The sequence below is a fragment of the Micropterus salmoides genome, unplaced genomic scaffold, assembly GCF_014851395.1.
Source record: "Micropterus salmoides isolate LMB-PRFRI ecotype aquatic unplaced genomic scaffold, ASM1485139v1 Ms_hic_scaffold_19, whole genome shotgun sequence".
Taxonomy (NCBI): Eukaryota; Metazoa; Chordata; class Actinopteri; order Centrarchiformes; family Centrarchidae; genus Micropterus; species Micropterus salmoides.
Window position 1 is genome coordinate 8,841 of NW_024041039.1, and position 24,100 is coordinate 32,940.

A 24,100-nucleotide genomic window follows, 5' to 3' on the forward strand; every position below is an offset into this window, starting at 1 on the left:
GCTTTTATGCCAACGCGCCTCCAATTAGGTTAAGACCGAGTCAGCTAACCAACATCTGATCAAGGGTCGTAGTTTAACTCCGGTGTAGCGGGCGGAGTTCGTTCCCCTGAGTTCACTCTGTAGGCCTCTGGTCTTTATTGAAAGCGCTCTGAGGTAACGGCTGTTATATAAATAAAATGTAACTTTAATGCACCAAAAATATAGATCTAAAAATAAATGTTTCTGCAGCCTTAATAAGATCATGAAGACTCAGATACAGAAAACAAAGACTTTTAATTTGAAATTACAAACGGCTTCCTGTTCAGGTATTTACAGCTGCAAAAACATAACATCTTTATAAAAAACAAAAACTGTCCTCTTCTTTCTGCGTCCGTGCAGTCCATTGTTATTAGACTCCCAGAATGCTTTGCGTTCAGACAGGTGTCACTGGGTAGAGTCCATTTCCTGTTCACCTGCTGATGTGGCGTCCTTACTCTGACGCGTCGCTGTCTTTCTGTTTCTTCTTCTTCTTCTTCTTCTTGGCACTTTCGACCTGCAGGACACAACAGCTCGTTACTCAGACGGTCGATAAAGTTTCACATCGTTCATTTAATCTGCCAACATCGATACTTAAAGGAACGGCGTGTTGGTCGCTGAACTCAAAGTTAACTCACCTCTGTGGTAGGCTCCGCCCCCTCCTCTTCAGGCTCCGTGGCTGCACCGCCCTGCCCCGCCTCCTCCAGTTTTGCCCTCTTCTCTTTCTTTTTCTTCTTCTTCTCTTTCTTCACGTCCTCTGCAGACGGCGTGCCAGGCGTCGCAGCTTCGCCGTCGCTGTCTGCCGCCTCCCGCTTCCTCTGCAGAGCACAAAGGTCAAATACTAGTCAGCCAACACGACATCAGAAAAGGTGGTCGCTGTGACAAAGAGCGCTCTCACAGCGGCGTTCTGCCCGCCCCCTCATGAAGGTTAGCTGGAACACTGGACTGAGACAGACGAGTCGGCGGCTCGCCAAAATTAGCTTCCGTTACTAACTGTTCACGTGAACCACGGCTCGCCGCCCGCTCAGGTGTGGGAGGGGCCACCTCTGACTAGAGTACCAATTTAAACATTAGGCGTAAATTAAACTGTCAGCAGCCCTGAATGTTCACTGATTCATCCAATCAGGAGCCTCTGTGGATATTTATGAATATTTATGTCAGCTTTATTGTCACATCGAGCCCATCTGAGGCTCCTGGGGAAGAAACGCTTCTCATTGGTCCTCTGACCAGGTGAGTTTACCTTAGCTGAAGCATCACATGACTCCTCCGTCACCTTGGAGACGCTGTCAATGAAAAGAAACAAGATTTTAAAGGATGTTTCATCTGAACACGCAACAGAGTGCCGACATCGCCGCTCCCAGGCGAGCCCGATGACATCACTGTTCTCAGGTGAGCTGCAGCTCAGCAAACAGCTGAGTGAAGAAGCTCAAGCCTGAAAGTTCCTGTAGCAGAGTGACTCCCTCAGAGAGCACGTCAGCTCGGCGAGGGATAACTGTCTGCACCTGTCAATCACCACTAACCCCGCCCCCCTCAGGTGAGGCGTACCTGTAGTCGACATACTGGCTCTTCCAGTCGCTTGGCGTGCTGCCGTTGGGCTTCCCGTGTTTGTCGAGGAGTCCTTTCTGGATCATCAACTTCTTCTGACACGCCTGATCACAAACGACTCGTCAGTACTGGCAACATTTAAAGAAACGGCGCACAGGAGGACGATCAATAACTCCGGCCTACCTTCGGACCCAGACCCCACTTGCGAGGATACGTGTCTCTCTCCATGATCACCCTCTTGATCTTCGCCACGATGCCGTGGTCACACGTGGAGATCACCGCCGTGGTCATCAGAGCGACCGCTGCGGGACAACAACAACCTCGTCAACAATCATCTTTACATCAAACCAGTCACCTTTAATCTGCAGATGTCCGGCGAAGCCATCAGACAAGGGTGATAGATAGGAAGTCATCACGGCCCGAGAGCTCCTGACTACCTCAGGTCATCATGTGGCTCCACCTGTGGGGGGCGGGGTCTCTGCGCCCCGGCTCACCTGTACAGATGGCCTCGCCCTTGGTTGTGATGACGACGATGTCCTGGTTCATCTCGATACCGTCTTCGTACCTGAGGACGCCCGGCAGCATGATCTTGGCCCCGTAACAGATGGCGTTCACCTGGTGATGCAACAACAGGTGAGTTTAGCGACTCGGCGGCCAGTTTATTAGGACCAGCTGAAGGCTGAGGCGAGGAAGACTCACGGCGCTGTCCTTCATCACCAGGCGGCGGTGAGACACCAGCAGCTTCTCCAGAGGGAAGATTACTCGCCGCAGGTACGACTCGTCCTTGTTGTGATCCAACTGCCACTGAGCGTCCAGCACGTCGTGCATCGTCACCATGTGGTCCTGAAACAGGCAATCACAGCATGAGGTGATGTCAGCAGCGAGCGCGCAATGATGTCAGAGCATGTGGTGATGATGTCAGCAGCGGCGAGGCTCCGGTCTCCACAGACCTGCAGTCCGGAGCCTCAGCTGCACGTTCCTGTCCCAGAGTCTAATTAGCAGACCGGCACCGAGCAGCAGGACTGAACTCAACACTCTGGATCTGAGGTGAACAGGAAGTGATGCTGACCTTCTCTCCCATGACTCCAGACCGGACTCGCCTCAGTTCCTGCATCTGACCTCCGACCCCCAGGACCAAACCCAGGTGGACACACAGAGTCCGGATGTAAGTTCCCGCCTCACAGCTCACCCAGAAGATGCCTGCAACACAGAATCACGTGACCTCTGACATCACTGTGACATCACTGATGACCCTAATCAATAGTCGTTTGATACGTGACTGCCGATCAGTGATCTTACCCAGCCTCCTCTCGGGGTCGTATTCGATCAGTTTGCTCTCGTAGATCGTTCGGACTCTCAGCTGACGTTTGACGGCGGCGATCAGGGGCGGTCGCTGGAACAGAGCGCCGGTCAGCGTCTCCAGGGCCTGCAGAGAGGGTTACATGACAGCCAGCCAATCAAGAAAATATCCAATCAGGATTTATCTGACCACTGATTTAAACTTGTTTTTTTATTCTGAAGGGAAGCAGTAGCATTACCATCACTGAACTCTTATTTTGAAAATCTCATCAACATTAAAGTCGTGTGATCAGTCGTGACAGCGAGCGCCGAGCAGCAGGAAGTGGTCAGACTTACCCGAGCCAGCGCGTGTTGGCTCTCTATCGCATTGTGCAGCCGAACGATTCCCACATACTCTTTACCTGCAACACACAGAGAGAGTAGTGAGGGGGCTGCTGGGTTTCACTGTGCTCACATGCCGGCCGGCCGGGCGGAGACGTTCGTTATAGAACCTTACGCTCGCACGCCGGCAGGAGACGTTTATTCATACAGAAACAGGAAGTGGTCACTGTACCGGCACTTTGCTGGGACTTGACTAATCGCGTGGCTCGATCCACGCAGACGATCAGACACCCGGTGACCTTCGGGTCGAGCGTCCCGCTGTGACCCGTCTTCTCTACCCGCAGGATCCTCCTGATCCACGCCACAACCTCGTGAGACGACGGGTTCGCCGGTTTATCCAGGTTGATGAACCCCGTCCTGACGGGAAGCAGAAAAAACATCTGTTCAAGCATTATTAGCTTAGCATTAGCTGAAGGTTACCTGACAGTGCTGTTTGCATGTTAGCTTAGCATCACTCTGGTACCTGACATAGTCCTGGATGTTCCTCTTCAGAGGGTTGCTGCCGCTCGGTAGAGGAGTGTAATGAGCCGTCCGGATGTTCAGTTTATCAAAATTCTGCAGGAAACAGAATGAAAGTTATCAGATTTCACTTCCTGTATGAAGACAGGAAATCACATAGCCAGGCTCTTATTTTGGTAGCGCCGTCAGTTTGGTGCTCTGAAACTGATGCGTCCCGTGTTTGATATTTTAAACTAATCTGCTATAAGTCTCAGCACCGTGTGATCAGTCCAGCAAGTCGTCTTGGAGGCGCTCGCGTCGAGTCACTCTCTCTGCAGTTTCGGTCATCGGCCGGCAGAACGCCGAGACGACGCCGGCACCGCGGTGGAGAGGCCCCGCCCCCAGAACGGGGGCAGAGGCGGAGACCGCGACAAGATGGCCGCTCAGAGAATGGATAAACTGGTTCATCACTTCACACGCTAAAGACTAAACTTCAGCTATTTATGTTTGTCCCCTTCAGGGTGCCGTAGTCTCACCTTCAGTAACAGGGGCCACTGCGACGTGTCCAGCGAGGCGGCTCTGGCCTCTGGTTTGATGAAGAAGTCTCCGCTCTGCTGGATCTCCTGTTGCACAAACACACGGCGTCACCTGTCTGAACAAACGCACCTGAAGCTCAGCCAGGTGAACTCCGACTCACCCCCACTTCCTCCTCGCTGACCGCCTTCGTCTTCTTCTTCTTCACTGATGCTGCAAACACGAGGAAACACATTCAGTCAGGTCCAGTCCCCCCCACAGAACAAGCAGCTCTGGGTAACCATGACAACATTTCTCACCATTTAATGAAAATCCTGCTTCACCTCATGATGCATTTATACTTTACAAGTACTTTAGCATGTAGTACTTTTACTTTAAGTGTACTTTTACTGTGAGATACTTTTAAGTCCAGGTCATCAGTGCAGTTTTGATCAGTTTCAGATTAGTCACGTGAGTGGAGCACGTGGCCTCTCCGACAGCACGTGGGTGTTAGCACCATGCTAACATGCAGAGCTAACAGAGCTGAAGGGTGGCCGGTCTAGGCCGGGTCAGACCGGCCACCCTTCATCCACAAGTCTCTCTGGATCCAGCAGCTGGGATCGATACGGGAGACGGATCCCATTCAGTCATCACTAGCAGGAACCGGACTCTGGGGTCCAGGTTAGCCGAGGCCGCCAGAAACACGCGGTCCCACATTAACAGACTCGTGACACTTGGACCTCCTGAGAGAGCCTGATACCGATCAGATGTATCGATACTTCACTTCTGTAAAACTCGGGATTCGCCTGAAACTCGGAACCGGAGCCGCACGTGTGTCCTGCGGGGCGCCGCGAGCAGGCCGCTCCGGGTCCAGAGAGCCCACGTGTCCTCCAGCAGCAGACCGCTGGGGGGGGGGGGGTGCACGAACCGAGACGAACTAACGCACACAGGGTTCACATTAAGAACTAGGGTCACACGGAACCGGAGGAACCGGACAAAGTTCGGTAACTTTAAACCGGACTTTACATCAAGAACTGCGCGCGACGAGAACTAAAAACCAGCAGTACGAGACGCGGTGCACTAAAGCCGGAACCAGGTGAACTAAAACCCGGCGCACTCTAGAACCAGGTCCACTCTAGAACCAGGTAAAAAGTTCAGATGTTTGCAGAGAAACGTGGACTCACCTCCTTCTGTGTCCGCCATCTTCAACTGAGCGTCTGCGCGCACACCGCGCCTCTACTCCTCCTCTTCCTCCTCCTCTTCTTCTTCTGATCGGCAGGAGGAAGCCTGCAGACGCGATGCTGCCCCCCTCCGGTGGTGACAGGGGGTGTCTCCCACAGTCACACCTGAAACATGAACCTAAGTGGTTTAGACTTTACACACGTGATGAACACGTGATGTTTGCTCTTCCTGCACCATTTAAATATTGTTTCTTCAGACGCAAAGATTCAAACCTTCACATCATCACAAATGATCACGTGACAAATACCAGCAGCTGCGGGACCCAGATCTACAGGGCCTCAGAGAAAGGGGCCCTCTCTGTAAGAGCCTGCTCCTCCGCCACACTGAGCGCCACCAGCAGCCAATCAGCAGAGAGGTAGGTGGTGGCTGTAAAACCCTCCAAAGCAGGCGCAGTGAAACGTGTTGTGAGTTTCCTCCTGCGGAGCCTGAAGCTGCTGACCTCGTTCTTACTGTTGACATCAAAGCATGCGGGTCGTTTGCAGAAGTAAAAAAATGGTTAGATATCCGTTCGTTACCCAAACATGGTCGCTCATCGAGCTCTGTGGTTCAGCCTTTCTGACTCTGTGGACAGGAAGCAGCTGTCAGGTGGTTCTGAAACACTTCCTGCAGTGATCACCCTTTAAATCAAACTAATGAGGAGGAGCCAAGTGGTGTTTTACACCTACGAGGAATTATCTCTGGTGACGAGGTGCTACGCGCAGACACACAGCTGACAGAAATAGATGAATATGGAATAAACGATGCAAGTTATATAAGAATAATAGAAGAACAGAGAACAATCATACAGCTGTGTGCAGAGAAAGAAGAACGTGGCAGATGTTTCCATGTGCAGCTTCATGCTGATGAATGAAGCTGTTTCTGGGGCCCGAGGTTCTGTCATACTGTGATTAATCGCTCTGATTGGAACTCGCTGTAGTTCTCATGCGCTGCAGCTCTGAATGGAGGTCAGCCTGTTTTAAAAGGGAATTTTTGAATGTTAGCTTTTAGTCTTAATGTGTTCTGAAAGTATTTGATTAAATAAGAAATTATTTTAAATGTAAATCAGGGTCTAAAGTCAGACGGTCCGCTGATAATCCGACCGGTGTCTTCGCGGAGACGGTCCGGTAATAATCTGATCGGTGTCTTCGCGGAGACGGTCCGGTAATAATCTGATCGGTGTCGTCGCGGAGACGGTCCGGTAATAATCTGACCGGTGTCTTCGCGGAGACGGTCCGGTAATAATCTGATCTGTGTCTTCGCGGAGACGGTCCGGTAATAATCTCATCGGTGTCGTCGCGGAGACGGTCCGGTAATAATCTGACCGGTGTCTTCGCGGAGACGGTCCGGTAATAATCTCATCGGTGTCTTCGCGGAGACGGTCCGGTAATAATCTCATCGGTGTCTTCGCGGAGACGGTCCGGTAATAATCTGATCGGTGTCTTCGCGGAGACGGTCCGGTAATAACGGTCCGGTAATAATCTGACCGGTGTCTTCGCGGAGACGGTCCGGTAATAATCTGACCGGTGTCTTCGCGGAGACGGTCCGGTAATAATCTCATCGGTGTCTTCGCGGAGACGGTCCGGTAATAATCTGACCAGTGTCTTCGCGGAGACGGTCCGGTAATAATCTCATCGGTGTCTTCGCGGAGACGGTCCGGTAATAATCTGACCAGTGTCTTCGCGGAGACGGTCCGGTAATAATCTGATCGGTGTCTTCGCGGAGACGGTCCGGTAATAACGGTCCGGTAATAATCTGACCGGTGTCTTCGCGGAGACGGTCCGGTAATAATCTGACCGGTGTCTTCGCGGAGACGGTCCAGTAATAATCTCATCGGTGTCTTCGCGGAGACGGTCCGGTAATAATCTGACCAGTGTCTTCGCGGAGACGGTCCGGTAATAATCTGACTGGTGTCTTCGCGGAGACGGTCCGGTAATAATCTCATCGGTGTCTTCGCGGAGACGGTCCGGTAATAACGGTCCGGTAATAATCTGACTGGTGTCTTCGCGGAGACGGTCCGGTAATAATCTGACTGGTGTCTTCGCGGAGACGGTCCGGTAATAATCTGACCGGTGTCTTCACTGTTGCAGTTGCTCCGTTGTTCGTCGTCTTCTTTTCCAACTTTAACTTTCTTTTTTATGTCTCGTGTGTGATTTTTGGTCTACAGTGGGTACGGAAAGTATTCAGACCCCTTTAAATTTTTCACTCTTTGTTTCATTGCAGCCATTTTCCAAAAATCAAAAAAGTTCATTTTATTTCTCAGTAATGTACACTCAGCACCCATCTTGACAGAAAAAAACAGAAATGTAGAAATTTTGCAAATTTATTAAAAAAGAAAAACTGAAATATCACATGGTCATAAGTATTCAGACCCTTTGCCGTGACACTCATATTTAACTCAGGTGCTGTCTATTTCTTCTGATCATCCTTGAGATGGTTCTACACCTTCATTTGAGTCCAGCTGTGTTTGATTATACTGATTGGACTTGATTAGGAAAGCCACACACCTGTCTATATAAGACCTTACAGCTCACAGTGCAAAAACAGATGTTTAAGACTTTTAGGTTTGTTTTTTTTCTTCAGAAAGAATCAGCTAGGGCCAAAAAAAAAGTCTAATATCATTCAGCATCAGTAATTATCATGATAATAATTATCAATTTTAAAAGCTGACCTTTGCTTCTGATTGAAAGTTGAAAAAAACATATAGTTAATTGTGGTTTTAAACTTTTCTTTATGGTCAGCACATGACAAGAACCTGCCAAACAGTGGTCACTTAACAGATCTCAGGTAGAACGTCCAAAACAATGTAACTGAAGGTAGGCATTAAAATAATTCAGGACAAATGTCTGCACACCATTGGACTCCAAATAATAACTCTTTGTTAAAGCAATGGTTTGATCTGATCTCATAGATCAAAACATTGCCTTCAATACAGTTTTATTAGGAGTTGTTGAGATGGTGTGCAGAGCTTTGTCCTTTGTGTCCTGCAGTGATATTTTTTGTCTTTCACAGAATTTCTGTTTTTGTTTTCTTTTAATCACAAGAAGGAGTTGAGGAGGACTCTTCAACCAATGAGGCTCATCCAGGAAGGTCATGGAAGACGGGAAATCCAGAGACCTGGAACGTGAACGTCCAGAAAAGTAGGAGAATGAGGGGTCTGGATTGAAGGAGGCAAGACAAATGGGGACAGCATGCCAGTCTGCAACCTGCCAAAGGTTCACTAAACTCTACTGCAGAAAAGCACAAGACACATAATAAGAACAAGATTTCTAAGTATTTCTGGGGGAATTTGGACTGGAGAATTGATTGTGAAGTCTCTGGTGGAGGGGAGCAGATGGATCCAGGAGGTACGCATCCATTATTTGTCACCTTGGAGTAGACTGGAGAAGAATCTGAGTGTGCCAACACTTGTTCCTGTCAACATCAGGCATAAAGCAGTGGTGTTTTTAGAAGTGGGACAGGAAGAACAGGAGAAAGTCATGAGAAGACTGAGGACAGGAACGGAAGGAAAAGGTACTTTATTGTCACATACACATGGTGAAATTTATTCTCTGCATTTAACAAATCAAAATTTTTGTTAATCAAAAATAACCTCAAGAGCCTAATCTAAGATGTTTTTGATGGTGTGGAAACCTGGAGCAAACCCGTCCTCCCAGACCTGTGTCTGGGAGGACGGGTTTGAATATGAGACCTTCTTGCTGTGAGGCCACAGTGCTTTCTGCAGGCCTTCCATAAGATCTTCCTTCTGGACCTTTGGAAAGTTCAGTCGCACTTCTGTAGGTCCTCTTCATCGAAAGGTGTACCTGTAGCTTGTATTCAAGTCCATCAGTCACCTGCACACTGAGTATAAGCCTTCTTGCAAACAGCCTCTGTCAATGTAAGTTTGCTCAAACATTTTCAGTTACTTAAATATATCTCCCTTTCACTTAAAGAAAGACCAGCGCGATGCCTACTGTTCATTCAAGCCTGGAAACATCGAAGCAGCTTCATGGGACACAAAGGCTGCGAAGCAGAAGGACAAAGAAGATGCAGGTGAGAAGACCTCGGTGGCGCTCACTCCAGTTCCAGGCCATACCGTGTGAGCTACGTATCTTCAAGGACTTCAGCCAGATGGGGAACTGGAGAAAAAGCCGGGGATCCAACGTTGCATGACCTCCAAACAATCAGGTATTTTGTCAGACGTATACATTCTTGCACAAATATTGCCTTCTATGTCAATAGAAATCAGCTGTGAAAAGTAAATAAGTACATGCGCCCAATTACTCTTCTTTTTGAGGTACTACTCCACTACCTTTATTTTGACGGCTTTAGTTACTAGTTACTCTGCAGATTATAAATTAAAAACATGATGTATTTTCACAGATGAAGTCACACAGCAAAATATAAAGTATTCAGAATTAGCTTTACTTTTCATCATTTGAATGTAGGAATTTTGACATACAGAATATTTCTACAGTGTGGTGTTGGAACATTTACCTAAGTTAAAGAGGAGACATATTTTGTAATCTATTTAAATTCTTCCATCCAACTATCCACTAGATCTGTCCCATGTCTTAAAAGAAGAGTATCACCACAGCAGCCCCAATGTGCACATCCAGCCAGCCAGTTAAAGAGCTGAAGTTCAAACAGCCCCGAGAACTGAAGGTTTTGCCCAAGAACTTCCACTCATCCTACGATGGAGTGGACCACGAGGGATGCCCGTCAGCAGCTGGAGCCTCACGCAGACGCACACACACTGATGTTCATAGGCTAGATTGGTTACAGTTGTTCATTAAAATGAGCGTAATCATATTTTTGCATTATTTTTTAATGCAAAAATATAATTAGTAAATGCTGTGAACAGTAAAGTGTTCTCAATATTATAAAGATCGATGGCATCGAACCAACAGCAAGCACACCAAAAGGATTTACAGAAAATGACCAGCAGGTGCTGCCCTGCACCTCCCTCAGCTGTGATCACCTGGAGCTCCACTGGAGTTCATCCTGCTGTGTTTAAAGACTCATCACACCTGAGATGGTCTAGTTAGTTTTATACTCAAGACTGCTGACATTTGAACAAATTTCTGAGTAAAAAAAGGGGCTTTGCACCTTTGTAGCCATAGATTATCATTTAGCACAAGTAGCCTCTACCCATCAATACCGGTACCTGATGTGATTTTTTTTTTTTAAATAAAAAGCCTTGATGGCAGATGCAACCCAATAAGACTAAATAATTATATCATATTTTATTATTAAGCTCAGTTCTGCTTTCACTAAATTTGCAGTTAGATAAATAACCGGGTGGGAAAAACCAAGGATGACTCAAAACATGCGCCAAGTTAATGTATTTATTCTTAATCAAAAGAAAAAGGCTTTAATCAACAAACAACGTATCAACAACTAAACAACACAGGATGCGACACAATAGGCCACACAGACTCCGCGGCTCCCTCCGCGCTGGGGAAGCGCACACGTCGCTCCGCACAGCGGCTTCCACTGAGCGGGAATGCCGCCTCCACGGAGTCACCGACCTCACGACGCGAGGAGAAGTTGCCAGCGGCACCCGCCGGTCACGTCCTACAAGTCACGAAGTAGATCACACAGTAGATCACACAGTAGATCACACAGACTAATGCGAGCCCAAGGAAGGGTGAGTGGATGAGTGAGAAGTGAGACGTCACGTTCGAGAGCGCTCCACCGGCTCTGCTTATGTGGCCCACTGATCGGCCCCAGCTGTGAGCTCCACCCCACGTCACACTCAGCGGGTACAGGTACACACCTGCAAGAGAGAGACAGACACACCCACAGTAACGCAAACACAGACCTCGCGGGTCGTAACACCCGTTTACTGAGATGTGCGCCTTGATTTGGAACCAGGTCCGATCAACAAGTTCCCAGGCTCCTGTTATTGAAGCTGTTCCAACATCAACTGTAAAATGTGATCAAATATCTCCTCCGCTGCGAGGAAGAAGTCACAGGGCCCAGTTTGAACGATCTAAGTGCGTGGCGTGTTTTGGGCGCAACATGCAACAAACCAAGATTTGCGTGCGCTTGCACTTTGGCGCATTGCTGTCATGATAGCGGATGAATGGCGCAGTATAAAAACATCCAGTGACTGATTGAACAGCAGATTAACAGCGATCTAAAAACTGTCTCATGAAGCCAGATGTTCCTCTGCAGCTCTGTGTTCATCAGTGAAGCAGACTGGAGTCTGGGACCAGACAGACAGACAGACGCTGTCTCCTCTATGAAGCGTCTGGATCCTCACTGCGCTGCGTTATTAGAAACTATGATGAACCGGTCGGGGGGTCACATCTCTCCCCTGCAGTGGTTTAATTATTTTGTGTTTTGTTGCGGAAGGAGTGTTTAATGATTTACTTTCATGATCAGAGAGGCTGCTATCAGTCATTTAAAACGTTTCCATGTGCGCAAAAAAGTCGCAACAAATATCGTGGGGCATTCAAGAAGCAAAAAAATTATAAACTTGACATAACAGGACAGAGGAAACTCTCCAGAAGGCAGAGCAATCAACTTTTAGCTTCTGAAATAATTGAGACGCTCTGAGGGGCTCAGGATCGATCAGGAGGACGCTGCGTTACTCCAGTTTCACTGGACTGTGTGCGAGAAGAACTCAGAACATCAATTAACATTAGATCCTGACCGATCCTGTCACTTCTCGGGAGATTTTAATATTATTATTGTTGCTGTGCCTCGTGCGTAAAGTGGAGTTAAAATAGCAAAAAACAAACAGTGAAATACTGCGCCGCTGACTTGCCGTTTGGTCAATGGTACAGTCGCTTTCCGTTGCTTCACAATAGGAATGCGCCAACAATTTGCCTGAGTGACCACATCTTATTTTAACACTCCCATGGGCCACAATCTGCTATTTAAACAACACGGGCGTTTGGTGTAAAAATGACAACTGCGTCGGTTAAAACCTCTCACACACAGTCCAGGTTCATCCAGAGAAACTGTTTGGAGTAAAGCAGCGTCCTCCTGATCAGTCCTGAGCGCCATCAGAGCATCGAAATTATTTCAGAAGCTAAAAGTTGAATTCTAGTTCCTCTGCAATTTCCTCTGCCCTGTCATGTCAAGTTAATGACTTCAGCCTTTGTATTTTTTGCTGCTCAAATATCCCACTATATTTGTTGTGACTTGCGCACATGACGTTTAAATTGACCGACAGCAGCCTCTCTGGGAGATGTGACCCACAACCGGTTCATAGTTTATAGAAACGCAGCGCAGTGACAATCCAGACGGTTCATAGAGGAGACAGCGTCTCATGTCTTACTGTATAAAGAGCTAAGCGCCCCCGTAGTTCGCACCCTGGGAGGACCTGAACCGTGGCGCACTGGCATTTGGGTTCTCTATCATCACAACGCACTCTCACATTGCATTTGGAAACGGGCAGTTCATCAAGCTGAAGTGTAGCTATTTTGACTCAGCAGAGGAGATCATATTTGATCACATCACTCAGATGTTGCATAAGCTTAAATAAGGTGACTTCCTGGGAGGTTCCAAGTCAGTTTCCAAACTTTTTTTTTATTGCACCTGGTTTCATATGCTATGTCATATCAAGGTACATAGGCCTGTAATAAACCAATTAACAATGAACTCAGATTGAGACATTTCAGCATACTTACTTACTCAACCAAGGTAGCCTACTGTAATATCTTAGTTTGCTAAACACACGTGTGTAGTCAATTATTTGCTAAATATAGGCTATGATTATTAAAATAATTAAATGAGTTACAATTATATGAGTTGGTGTGCCTTGACGTTCTACTTTGACCTATGATGTGGAAACCTTTGCCTTAGTTTGTTTACATTTCAGGATATCAAAGTTGAGTACAAAAGGAAAGTGTAACATTTTCAGTGCCTGTATTTCACCATCTTTTTCAGTATTTGTCAAGTGGCTAAGTTCTTTTGGAAAGCTTGGTGATAGGGATCAGCCCTGTCAACGGGCGGTTATCTGAAGGTTACCTGTGTCCTGCATAACGTCTTGAGGACCGTGAACACACCCAGGATGCCCTTACCATCATCTGGAGACGAAGAAGCTGTGGGCAGCATCAAATCCACAGCGGAGGCCAAACATTGCCGGAGATATGTGTTTACTATTTCTTTGCAGATGTACCTTTTATGTCTTTTAAGAGTCACCAATTACTTTTAAAACATCTGATTTCCATAACTATGACAATCTAATGAAGATAGGATATATGTGCAAAAGATTTGAGGTGTTTCATTTAGTATTTTAACATCAATGTATTGTTTGCAGTCATTAAAACAACTGAAAAGCATGACAACACCCACTTTCACCTACTCTTTAACAATTAGAATATAATAGTTTTGAAAATAAACCACATAAACAGAAATTTTGAAAGAATTTTATTATATTCAAAAATAAAAGATAAAATATTTTGAGCAGATGACAAGACTGTGAGGGAAATAAGCTTACTAACATCCCTCATCCCAAATTCTGAACAGAAACTATTCATCTTAACCATTTTCACTTAAACAGATACACATAATAAATGGTCATATGGGCCTGAATGTGCGTGAGAGGGGGAGTACTAGGTGCAGCTGACGAGACTATGACTGAAATAAGCTTAATAACATTCCTCAGTCTTGTCAGCTGCATCCCATGACAAAATTTGTCACTGTCAAGTAAAAAAAAACACAAGTAAAAGGCAACAGCTGTCATCTTTATGGCAGGGACCTGAAAAAGTCTAGTGCTGCAGACAGTCCAGCTACCTCTGTATACACAGGCTTGAGGCACTGGAAAGATGTGTTCCTCCACTCCCCAACACAGGCCTTACACCCCAGCAGACTCCGGCAGCAGGAGGAAAACATGGGCTGAGTCATTGTGTCTTAAAAGGACATGAAAATGGGGAAATATTTTAAAAATTACTGAAGGATATTACAAACAATTTTTGGAAGCTTGCACTCAAACTGAAATAAACACCGGTTGTGGTTGCCACACCAGATATATGTAAGAGATGAAAAGTAAAGGTAGACAAATTTCTATCTTGTCACGTGAAGTCACTGATATAAAAATTAAATTAATGCAAAAAGAATTTAAGTAATCGACAACGTCGACTATAAAAATTCGTCAAGGTGAAATTTCATTGTTGGCGCATTGTAACAGAGAGGCTTATCATCTTATTAAGAACATTTCTGGTTGTTTATTTGTAACTGCAATGCTCTACATGGAATGCTGGTGGCAGTACTGCTTCCACTACATGCTCCAAACTGATGAATCGCCACCTCTCATAAACTCTGAATCATGAAGGGGATTTATTGCATTATGTAATTAGTTTTCACTAATAAACTGTTTTTTTGTGGAGACATTGCATCGTCTTAAGGCAAAGAGGGAGAACCACAGCAGGTATGGAAATTCTCTGGGAGAACCTTAATTTTGAAGAGTAGCTCACTGTCCAATCAGAAGCAGGGGGTTGATGAAGTCCCACCCACCAATGAAAGGAAATATAGAGAAATAAATTTCTTTTGTCAGTAAGAAAGGAAAACGACACACTGTGCTAAATTTGGTTTTTTGGTTTTGATTAAAAAACAAAAAAACGAAAAATCAAACTGAATGTTGTTTTTTTGCGCTTTGGGCCCAAAATTGAAAAAACGGAAAAACGACCCGTTTCTGGTTTCTGCCTTTGTTAATTATACCAAAACAACAAACTGTCAAAACGTACCTTGGCCATAAAGGTACGGGAATAATAGTTGCACAATAACTTGAAATCTGAAAATCAACAAATTGAAGCAAACTCGTCAGTTTGGACTGTGGAGTGTCGCGGGTCCGTGTCTGGTTCGTTCTTTCATTGTTTCGTTTAAAAGTCGAATCGGAAAAAACAAAAAGCCAAGACCTTTTTTTTCTGAAACAGAAACAGAAAAACGTCCTATTTGAGTAGCTTTGTGTGTTACACTTGATAAACCTGCAGCAGATACATGCGATGGCGGTGCCTGATTAAATAATTAAGATGAGCTTGAACATCAACATTAGTGGGTTTTTAGTTAGAAAAACAGGACAATATTATGCAGCTGCAGTACCGGAGGCTGCAGCTCTGTTCGGGTAATTTTCGTTCAGCCTCTTCACTCTTTCGACCTGAGCTTTCTATTCTTTGTGAGATGGAAGAATTTAGTTGCGCGGCGCTGCGGACATCCTCCAGCTGCAGTAGTACATGGATTATGCGTAAAATCAGGAGCATCAGACTTAATCCAGCCAGCAACCCATTCTAAATTTAACGGAGGGGGATCGGGGCGCTGCAGAGGAGGTCGCACCCTGGCCGTATAGCCTCGAGAAAAAAACCTTGATAAACATATTCGGATATTTTATTATATCGCTCAAGTAAGCAGCTGCTTCAGATCAGCCCAAAACAAAATGCTTCCTTGATGCTGACGTACTTTAGCTAGAAACTGGATCATTTTGAGTGTTTGAGGCTCTGTAATATAGCGCTCACTTCTACAATCATATTGGCCACAGTTGATATGAGAGGCGACCTGAAAAGAAATAGCTTTATATAAAATTTAATATAAAAATATTTAGCCTAAAGTTGACTTTTTGTTTCACAGGATACACTGATTCAAAGGTCCTGGCCCTCCTTTCACCCCAACCATGTTCTCACTCAGTCTTTTCTGTTAAAGAGCTTCTCATGTCCACCTGCCTTTACTGTCACAAACTGAGCTTCAGGGCTTCCCCCACTGCGTTGACCTATGACGCTATCGGGATCCCCAGTGCGTTACAAACGCTGATAGGCTTTGACCACGGGTCCGTGCGTGACAGGTCGGGGAGTGAGCACGAGTTGTAGGCATGGTGCAAACTAGGGGGGAGCCAGGGGGAGCTTAGCTCACCTTAACAAGACATCAGCTCCCCTAAAAGCAATATTTGTGATATTTTGGGGCAGCAAGAGTCACGTTTTTTTAAGCGCATTGTTTGGTGCGGTACAGTTGGTAGGTTAACCTTAGAACTTATTGTGTGTGCTGAGTTGTTACTGTCAGCGCTATATTTTAATATTAAATTCATATTTAACGTGGTTTCCACCGTAATGAACCAAGCTGTTCCCCCTTTCTACCAGCAGGTGGCAGGATTTAACTGAAGGCCTGTACTGTGTCTTTATTAAACGTTTTGAATCCAGATTACTGATATAGATGGATTTAATGTTGTTCGTTTCATTTGGTTTGTGATATTTATGTTTTATTTGCAGCCTAGTTATCATGTTCATCATTCACCCTCAGCCCAGAGTTAAACCTGCACGCCCTTCTGTTCTAACCTGCTGTCAGCTTCTCAGCAGCTCTGACAACAAACTCACATCAGAAATGTCCTCGTGTCACCATCTGGCCAAAAGAAGGATTTACCAGTGTGCTATATCCTGTGTGAATCTTTCTTCTCTGTACACATTCCAGTGTGTATAACATATAACACTCCCATTGTGTCATGCAAGTGAAGAGAATCCACACAAGTCTTTCCATACAACATTTATCCAACATACATAACACAGACATGCTTTCAAAGGCACTGAATGTACAATCTATTGCTGCAGATCATTGACTGTGAATGAGGTAAGAACATTTTACGAGGTCCTCAAAAGAAAGTCCAAAAGCATAATTACATTATTAAAAACAGGTTGTCAACACTGAGAATGTCTTCTCAGGACGTCAGTCAGGCCTCTGAGGCCATATTTAAAATCTTCTGGCTGATATTGTACTGTATTAACTGTATGCTAACAAACAACAAAAAACAAAGTTCAAATTCCAAAAAAGACTACTTTGGCTATTCAGTTGAACTTTGACCTGAACAAGCAGTTCTTCCCTCCTATGTTTTATGAGAGCAGCTCCTCCCCTATGAGTAAAAACATTTATGTATATATTATTCAAAAATAACACACACAGGCCTAGATGAGGAAAACCTTTAAAAGCTGAAGCTAACTGTGCAGAAAAGCTGCCAGCCAGAAGACCTCCTGGGCCTCAGCCAGTACAGTATGCCCGCACCTACACAGTCAGCACTGTGGCCCTGAATGTTGATCAGGTGAACACTGAGTGGTCAGACTTTCTCTCAATAACAGGTGTGGAGTCTGTGGTCAGCACTTTGAGGGACACTATTAGAAATTAGAATAGGCATTTCCTTAAGAAAATGCATGTGAGAGCTGCCAGCTATTTTTTGCAATTGCTACCGTTGTCAGTGCAATGTGCGGCTCCATCAGCTAAGAGACTCAGTGATGTGCTGCACACTTGTTCAGAAAACTTATGTGTTAAGTTTGGCCCCCTTTTTGTTAACATGCTGTGAGCAGCGTTTTGTCCATCAATCTCTGGATCCGGAGCAAGAGCAAGACCTCCACCACCGGACTACTCAGATACACTGTGAAGGGAAGGCTTTCAAGTTTCTTTGTCAATCATGGCTTATTCTGACAAAAAATAGAAGGCATGATTTGCTTATAAACATATTTTATGTGATGCCTACTGCGCTGTTGAAGAATAAAATAAATGAACATAGATTTATTCATTTAGCTGACGCTTTTATCCAAAGCGACTTACAATTCAGATGATGTCAGACAAAATTGGTTTGGAGTCCATGAAATGGAAGCTATTGAAAAATTTTTTCATTTTCTTCCATAAAATATTAATAAATATTAATATAAAATAAAACAAGTACTCAAATCTAAAATGAAGAGGTGTGTCTGATTTGCACAGTGTAGCTCTACAGTTCGGCATTGGTTTGATGTCTTTGGATCACGTGACATGGAAGCTATTGAAATAAATGATGATTTTGGGTTCTCCCAGTGTCTGCGTAGGTTCTCCCAGTGTCTGCGTGGGTTCTCCCCGTGTCTGCGTGGGTTCTCCCAGTGTCTGCGTGGGTTCTCCCAGTGACTGCGTGGGTTCTCCCCGTGTCTGCGTGGGTTCTCCCAGTGTCTGCGTGGGTTCTCCCCATGTCTGCGTGGGTTCTCCCAGTGACTGCGTGGGTTCTCCCCGTGTCTGCGTGGGTTCTCCCAGTGACTGCGTGGGTTCTCCCCGTGTCTGCGTGGGTTCTCCCAGTGTCTGCGTGGGTTCTCCCCGTGTCTGCGTGGGTTCTCCCAGTGACTGCGTGGGTTCTCCCCGTGTCTGCGTGGGTTCTCCCAGTGACTGCGTGGGTTCTCCCAGTGTCTGTGTGGGTTCTCCCCGGGTCTGCGTGGGTTCTCCCAGTGACTGTGTGGGTTCTCCCCGGGTCTGCGTGGGTTCTCCCAGTGACTGCGTGGGTTCTCCCCGTGTCTGCGTGGGTTCTCCCAGTGACTGCGTGGGTTCTCCCAGTGACTGCGTGGGTTCTCCCGTGTCTGCGTGGGTTCTCCCAGTGACTGCGTGGGTTCTCCCCGGGTCTGAGTGGGTTCTCCCAGTGACTGCGTGGGTTCTCCCAGTGACTGCGTGGGTTCTCCCAGTGTCTGCGTGGGTTCTCCCAGTGTCTGTGTGGGTTCTCCCAGTGACTGCGTGGGTTCTCCCAGTGACTGCGTGGGTTCTCCCAGTGACTGCGTGGGTTCTCCCCGGGTCTGTGTGGGTTCTCCCAGTGTCTGTGTGGGTTCTCCCCGGGTCTGCGTGGGTTCTCCCAGTGACTGCGTGGGTTCTCCCCGGGTCTGCGTGGGTTCTCCCAGTGACTGCGTGGGTTCTCCCAGTGACTGCGTGGGTTCTCCCCGTGTCTGCGTGGGTTCTCCCAGTGACTGCGTGGGTTCTCCCAGTGACTGCGTGGGTTCTCCCCGTGTCTGCGTGGGTTCTCCCAGTGACTGCGTGGGTTCTCCCCGGGTCTGCGTGGGTTCTCCCAGTGACTGCGTGGGTTCTCCCAGTGACTGCGTGGGTTCTCCCCGTGTCTGCGTGGGTTCTCCCCGTGTCTGCGTGGGTTCTCCCCGGGTCTGTGTGGGTTCTCCCAGTGTCTGTGTGGGTTCTCCCCGGGTGCTCCGGTTTCCCCCACCATCCAAACATGTCAGGTTCCGGTAAAGATCTGGAGCTGGTCCCAGGCGCTGCTCCCGCTGGGATGGGTTAAATGCAGGGGATGAATTTCGCAACATGTATGTGACAATAAAGTATTAGACTAGTATTAGATTATAAGACATTAAACATATAAACGTAAAATAAATTAAATTTAAAAAGTTAAACTGTTTTAGAACAACTTCATTTTTATTTTGGAGGTGATTCCGCTTCATTTCCGGTGTGGTCGCGTTTGAACGTGTCTAACTTGACGTCTGCGGCGGAATGCGTGCGAGTGTTTGCGGTTTAAACAAACTTCCATGAACTTTCTGCGGCGTCCTCTCACGCGGGGATCAAACGCATCACTCGTGCCGGCTGGTTCGATTCTCTCCACTGAGACCGAGCCTCGAGCCGTTTCACCCCCACCGCGCACTTTTCTCCGGTGCAAATCCTGTTTGTCCAGCTGGGAATGAGTCCTCAGTGAGGGAGTGTGAGCAGAGCCGAGCCGTGCCGTGCCGAGCCACCCAGTTAACGTGAACGACTGTTGAAACGACGGGAACAATGAGAAGATGAAGCTGGTTCTGTGGATCCTTCTGTTTTTCCTCTGGAGTCATGAAGGCACCTGTGGAGACGGTGAGTGTGAGCTCATCTATCTGCTGAAATATGCCTCTGTGTTTTTGGTGAAGAGGCAACTTTTTCACGAGGCCGAACTCCATTTGGAAGAGTTATATTTTAAGGTTTTGTAACTTTTCGGCAAATATTCACCTCTGATAAAACTCACCTAAAGAACTTAAATTAATCTAAGCGAGCCTCTAGTCCACTCGGCATGCACCCAGCACAGCAAGCAGCACTTTATCCGAAGTAATTAGCATCTTTTATAAAGTTGTGCCTGTTGTTTCCTTTCATCTTAATGCGGTCAGAGGGGCAGTCTGAATCACAACAACCTCAAACTCTAATTGAACTAAGTTGCTTATGGGTTCTTGTATGTATGCCGAATTAACCAGGAGACTCGTGCGGAATCAAAGACGCCAAATATCTGTGCCTGTCTGTATAGAAACAAGCTAATAAGCAAATGTATTTTGATTTTCACAATTTTCGAATGGAGTTTGGCGTGAGAACTCGCAGCACAGTTAAAAACATCACCCACTGGGCGGGTGCGGGTTCACGATGGTTACCGAGGGAACGTGAGGGAATGTGAGCTGCAGACAGCCTTTCATTATCACACCGGCTCTGCAGTGAAACTGTTTATCTTTGTAGGACTCCCACATCACTGCGACCTTTGACGGCACGAATCAGAACTCATTTTTAGATAAGACAAAACCCATAAACTCTACCGTGGAGAGATCGCCTCCAGTCTTTGCAGCACAAGGGAAAGAATTCAGCAGGAAAATAACGACACACTGAATTTAGTGTAGAACCAGTGGGGCAAAGTGGAACTGCAATAATAAAAATATAAATCTGTATTGAAATCAGCTGAAAGGGACAATTTAAAGCCCCTGGATCAGCAAGGACCCACCTGCAGCAGGAGGTCAGAGGTCACATGATGCTGACCTGACACAGATTTGTAGAAAAAGGAAGAAAACATCAGTGTGAAGGAGCTGTGAGGCGGTTTGTGAGAGAGCAGCTGCAGCTCAGCGTGTCTGCAGACTAACAACACTGAGGAGCTGTTGATGGGCGCCGCTGTCCCACAATGCAATGCACACAGGAAACGGAGGAGCTGCTCACAGTTACTAGGCATTAAGATAAACTGGCCCAACCTCAGTGTCCCCCCTAAACCCTGAACCCTGATCCCTGAACCCTCACAGAGTTAACTGACGTCACCTAGTGAGTGTTTGAGTGCAAGAGGCTCAAAGTGCTGTAAATAGGAACGGGGCGGAACTCTGGGACTTCAGCACATTACTTTGGTGACGCTGAAACATGTTGCACACTTTTGTGGGGTTGGGATTTATTTTTTTTAAGTTGTTTACTTTCTTTGTGCCAATGAGGCGCTGAAGGTTTAAAGGTCCCGCCCTGCAGGGTGGACGAGAGGTCAGGATTATCTAGATCTGTGAAAAATCACCGCTGCTGGTCAAACAGCCTCGTTAAGCAAAAAGTACAAGAAGTAAGAAGCTGATCTTCTTCTATCTGCTTAGTTCGATGCTCTGTCATGCTTGTTTGTTTACCTTTCTTCTTCTTCTTTTAAGGCGGTTTGCTGTGATTTTTCTCTTGCTTCCAGGCTTCCCCTGGTCACCACCGTGTTTCATGTCACAATGCTATGAACTGTGGGTAATTCACTCAGGCAAAGGGTTCATAAGGGTCTCAAAATGTCTGCAGAGGGCCCTCGCACACCTGACGATCTGACCTCACGGACTCTGTGAGCCTTGTCTCACCTGGTCCGGCGGTTTCACCTGGGCAGCTTCTGGTGTGTCAATCAGGCTCCGCCCACTCTGCTATGTCTTTATTTTGAACCTCAGACCTTGTGCTGCGTTTTCGCCTCCCGTTCAGACGTTTAAACGTTGAAGTGTGAAAACGCTTCCGACCCCGTTTTGGTTTTAAACTCCGGGGCGGCGTGTTAGAGCTGATGGGTGCAAAACAGAGGACTTTAAAATGCAGACGTCTGGCTTCCTGATTGGCCTGATTCGTCAGGCTCCTATCACATGACCCCACATGGACTACCTGCAGTGAATGCAACATGGATGACAAATTCCAAGCGTTGCTGACCTTGATGTCTTTGCTAGCACCTCTTCTAGCATCAAATCTTCTGCAGCTGCAGAGTAGACGGTCTGCTTCCTGTTTACTCCGCCATGCACATGCCCGCTGTACGTCAACGGTCCCTGATCTACGCAGCTAAATCGCTGGTGAGGACGCAGATTGTTGTACGAACACGTAGCAGCACCTCTGCCTCTTCATGGTGAGGTCAGAGTTCACTAAACGATGACATCATCCGCTCAGACCTCAGCGTTTGGTGATGTCATCAGTGGAGGGAAGTGATGTGCAGCAGCTGCAGGTCGATGACGCCATCTCTCTCTTTCCCCGCTGTCCTCTCGCTGCGGCGGAAAGCTGATCAGGAACTGTTCTGATTGATCATTTAGGTCGTCCTGTCCTGGTCCCCGCTGCTCACCGCTTCTCTGCAGCCAGTATATTTATCGGACACAAACCGTCACCTCGGACTGTGAGTAAATAAGAAATGATGAAAGCGAGTTCTGACCAGGAGGCTGGAGAAATGAAAGGGGAGCTCTGGTGTTATTTCAAACACTGAGAGTTAAGGCCAATTTATTTGTGGCTCACACATCTGTGCCGCACCACCTCTAAAATGTGCCTGCAGCGACGCAGACCGCAAGACCTGTGATTGGTCGGCTCGGTAGTGTCGCATTTTCCAGCTTGTCCTCCTCCTCCTTCTTCTTCAACGGTCATACCTACCATCTCCTCCGACGCCGTCTCTCGTTTCTGCAGTACTTTCACTAACAGTATGGTCCGCTCACTTTCAGTCAACATTGTTTGAAGCAGCCTGCATCGACGAAGAAAAAGAAGACTCCACGGCGCAGACTCGATCCAGAAGCATAAACTGGCCTTCACGCTGTGACTAGACAGCTTGCTGCCTTTATGTCTGTCATCCAAACTTTTGGTTTTTGTGTTTAGAACACAGATATCGCCTCTATCCTGACTGACAGGTCGCCATGCTAGCGACCTGTCAATCAGCTTGTAGCCCCGCCCTAAAGCCTCGCCTGCTTCCTGGTCTATGTTCCTCTAAATGGGACCATTATTTACTAAATGAAGAGGACGCAGGTTTAAGTCGCCCCCTGCTGGCTGTTAGAGAGGACGCAGGTTTAAGTCGCCCCCCTGCTGGCTGTTAGAGAGGACGCAGGTTTAAGTCGCCCCCTGCTGGCTGCTAGAGAGGACGCAGGTTTAAGTCGCCCCCTGCTGGCTGCTAGAGAGGACGCAGGTTTAAGTCGCCCCCCTGCTGGCTGTTAGAGAGGACGCAGGTTTAAGTCGCCCCCCGCTGGCTGTTAGAGAGGACGCAGGTTTAAGTCGCCCCCCGCTGGCTGTTAGAGAGGACGCAGGTTTAAGTCGTGCCCCGCTGGCTGTTAGAGAGGATGCAGGTTTAAGTCGCCCCCTGCTGGCTGTTAGAGAGGACGCATGTTTAAGTCGCCCCCTGCTGGCTGTTAGAGAGGATGCAGGTTTAAGTCGCCCCCTGCTGGCTGCTAGAGAGGACGCAGGTTTAAGTCGCCCCCCCCTGCTGGCTGCTAGAGAGGACGCAGGTTTAAGTCGCCCCCTGCTGGCTGCTAGAGAGGACGCAGGTTTAAGTTGTGCCCCCTGCTGGCTGCTAGAGAGGACGCAGGTTTAAGTCGCCCCCCCTGCTGGCTGTTAGAGAGGACGCAGGTTTAAGTCGCCCCCTGCTGGCTGTTAGAGGGGACGCAGGTTTAAGTCGCCCCCTGCTGGCTGTTAGAGAGGACGCAGGTTTAAGTCGCCCCCCTGCTGGCTGTTAGAGAGGACGCAGGTTTAAGTCGCCCCCTGCTGGCTGTTAGAGAGGACGCAGGTTTAAGTCGCCCCCCCTGCTGGCTGTTAGAGAGGACGCAGGTTTAAGTCGCCCCCCTGCTGGCTGTTAGAGAGGATGCAGGTTTAAGTCGCCCCCCTGCTGGCTGTTAGAGAGGATGCAGGTTTAAGTCGCCCCCCCTGCTGGCTGTTAGAGAGGATGCAGGTTTAAGTCGCCCACCTCTGCTCCATCAGCCAATGAGCTCATGTTCTCACAGCAGCAACAGGTCACGGTTTATTTTCTGTCTGGAAATTCAGTTCAAACCTA

At 47.3% G+C, this 24,100-nt stretch overlaps 1 protein-coding gene, 1 long non-coding RNA gene, 1 other non-coding gene and 1 pseudogene across 5 annotated transcripts; 2 read left to right on the forward strand and 2 right to left on the reverse strand.

Moving 5' to 3' along the window:
* Positions 1-254: 254 nt before the first annotated feature.
* LOC119910533 (H/ACA ribonucleoprotein complex subunit DKC1-like) lies at positions 255-5,523 on the reverse strand. The gene is made up of 15 exons (XM_038729192.1): positions 5,376-5,523; positions 4,376-4,425; positions 4,215-4,301; positions 3,704-3,795; positions 3,413-3,597; positions 3,196-3,260; positions 2,860-2,986; positions 2,630-2,760; positions 2,260-2,403; positions 2,055-2,175; positions 1,744-1,862; positions 1,561-1,664; positions 1,256-1,298; positions 654-833; positions 255-532 (listed from the first exon to the last, which is right to left on the reverse strand). The coding sequence occupies exons 1-15, from the start codon at positions 5,392-5,394 to the stop codon at positions 470-472; spliced, it is 1,530 nt and encodes a 509-aa protein (XP_038585120.1). The 5' UTR covers positions 5,395-5,523; the 3' UTR covers positions 255-469.
* Positions 1,940-2,015, reverse strand: LOC119911075. The gene has a single exon (XR_005445774.1). It is a non-coding gene; the product is annotated as a small nucleolar RNA SNORD83 (small nucleolar RNA).
* A 129-nt stretch (positions 5,524-5,652) lies between the features above and the next one.
* Positions 5,653-12,320, forward strand: LOC119910535. Of its 3 annotated transcripts, none has more exons than XR_005445640.1 (4): positions 5,653-5,788; positions 8,454-8,922; positions 9,342-9,576; positions 9,949-12,320. It is a non-coding gene; the product is annotated as an uncharacterized LOC119910535 (long non-coding RNA). The 3 variants fall into 3 exon arrangements; XR_005445641.1 differs by having other exon boundaries at positions 5,660-5,788; positions 8,457-8,922; XR_005445642.1 differs by having other exon boundaries at positions 5,674-5,788; positions 8,422-8,922.
* Positions 12,321-19,566: 7,246 nt separating this feature from the next.
* Positions 19,567-24,100, forward strand: part of LOC119910031 — a 33,727-nt pseudogene continuing 29,193 nt past the window's right edge.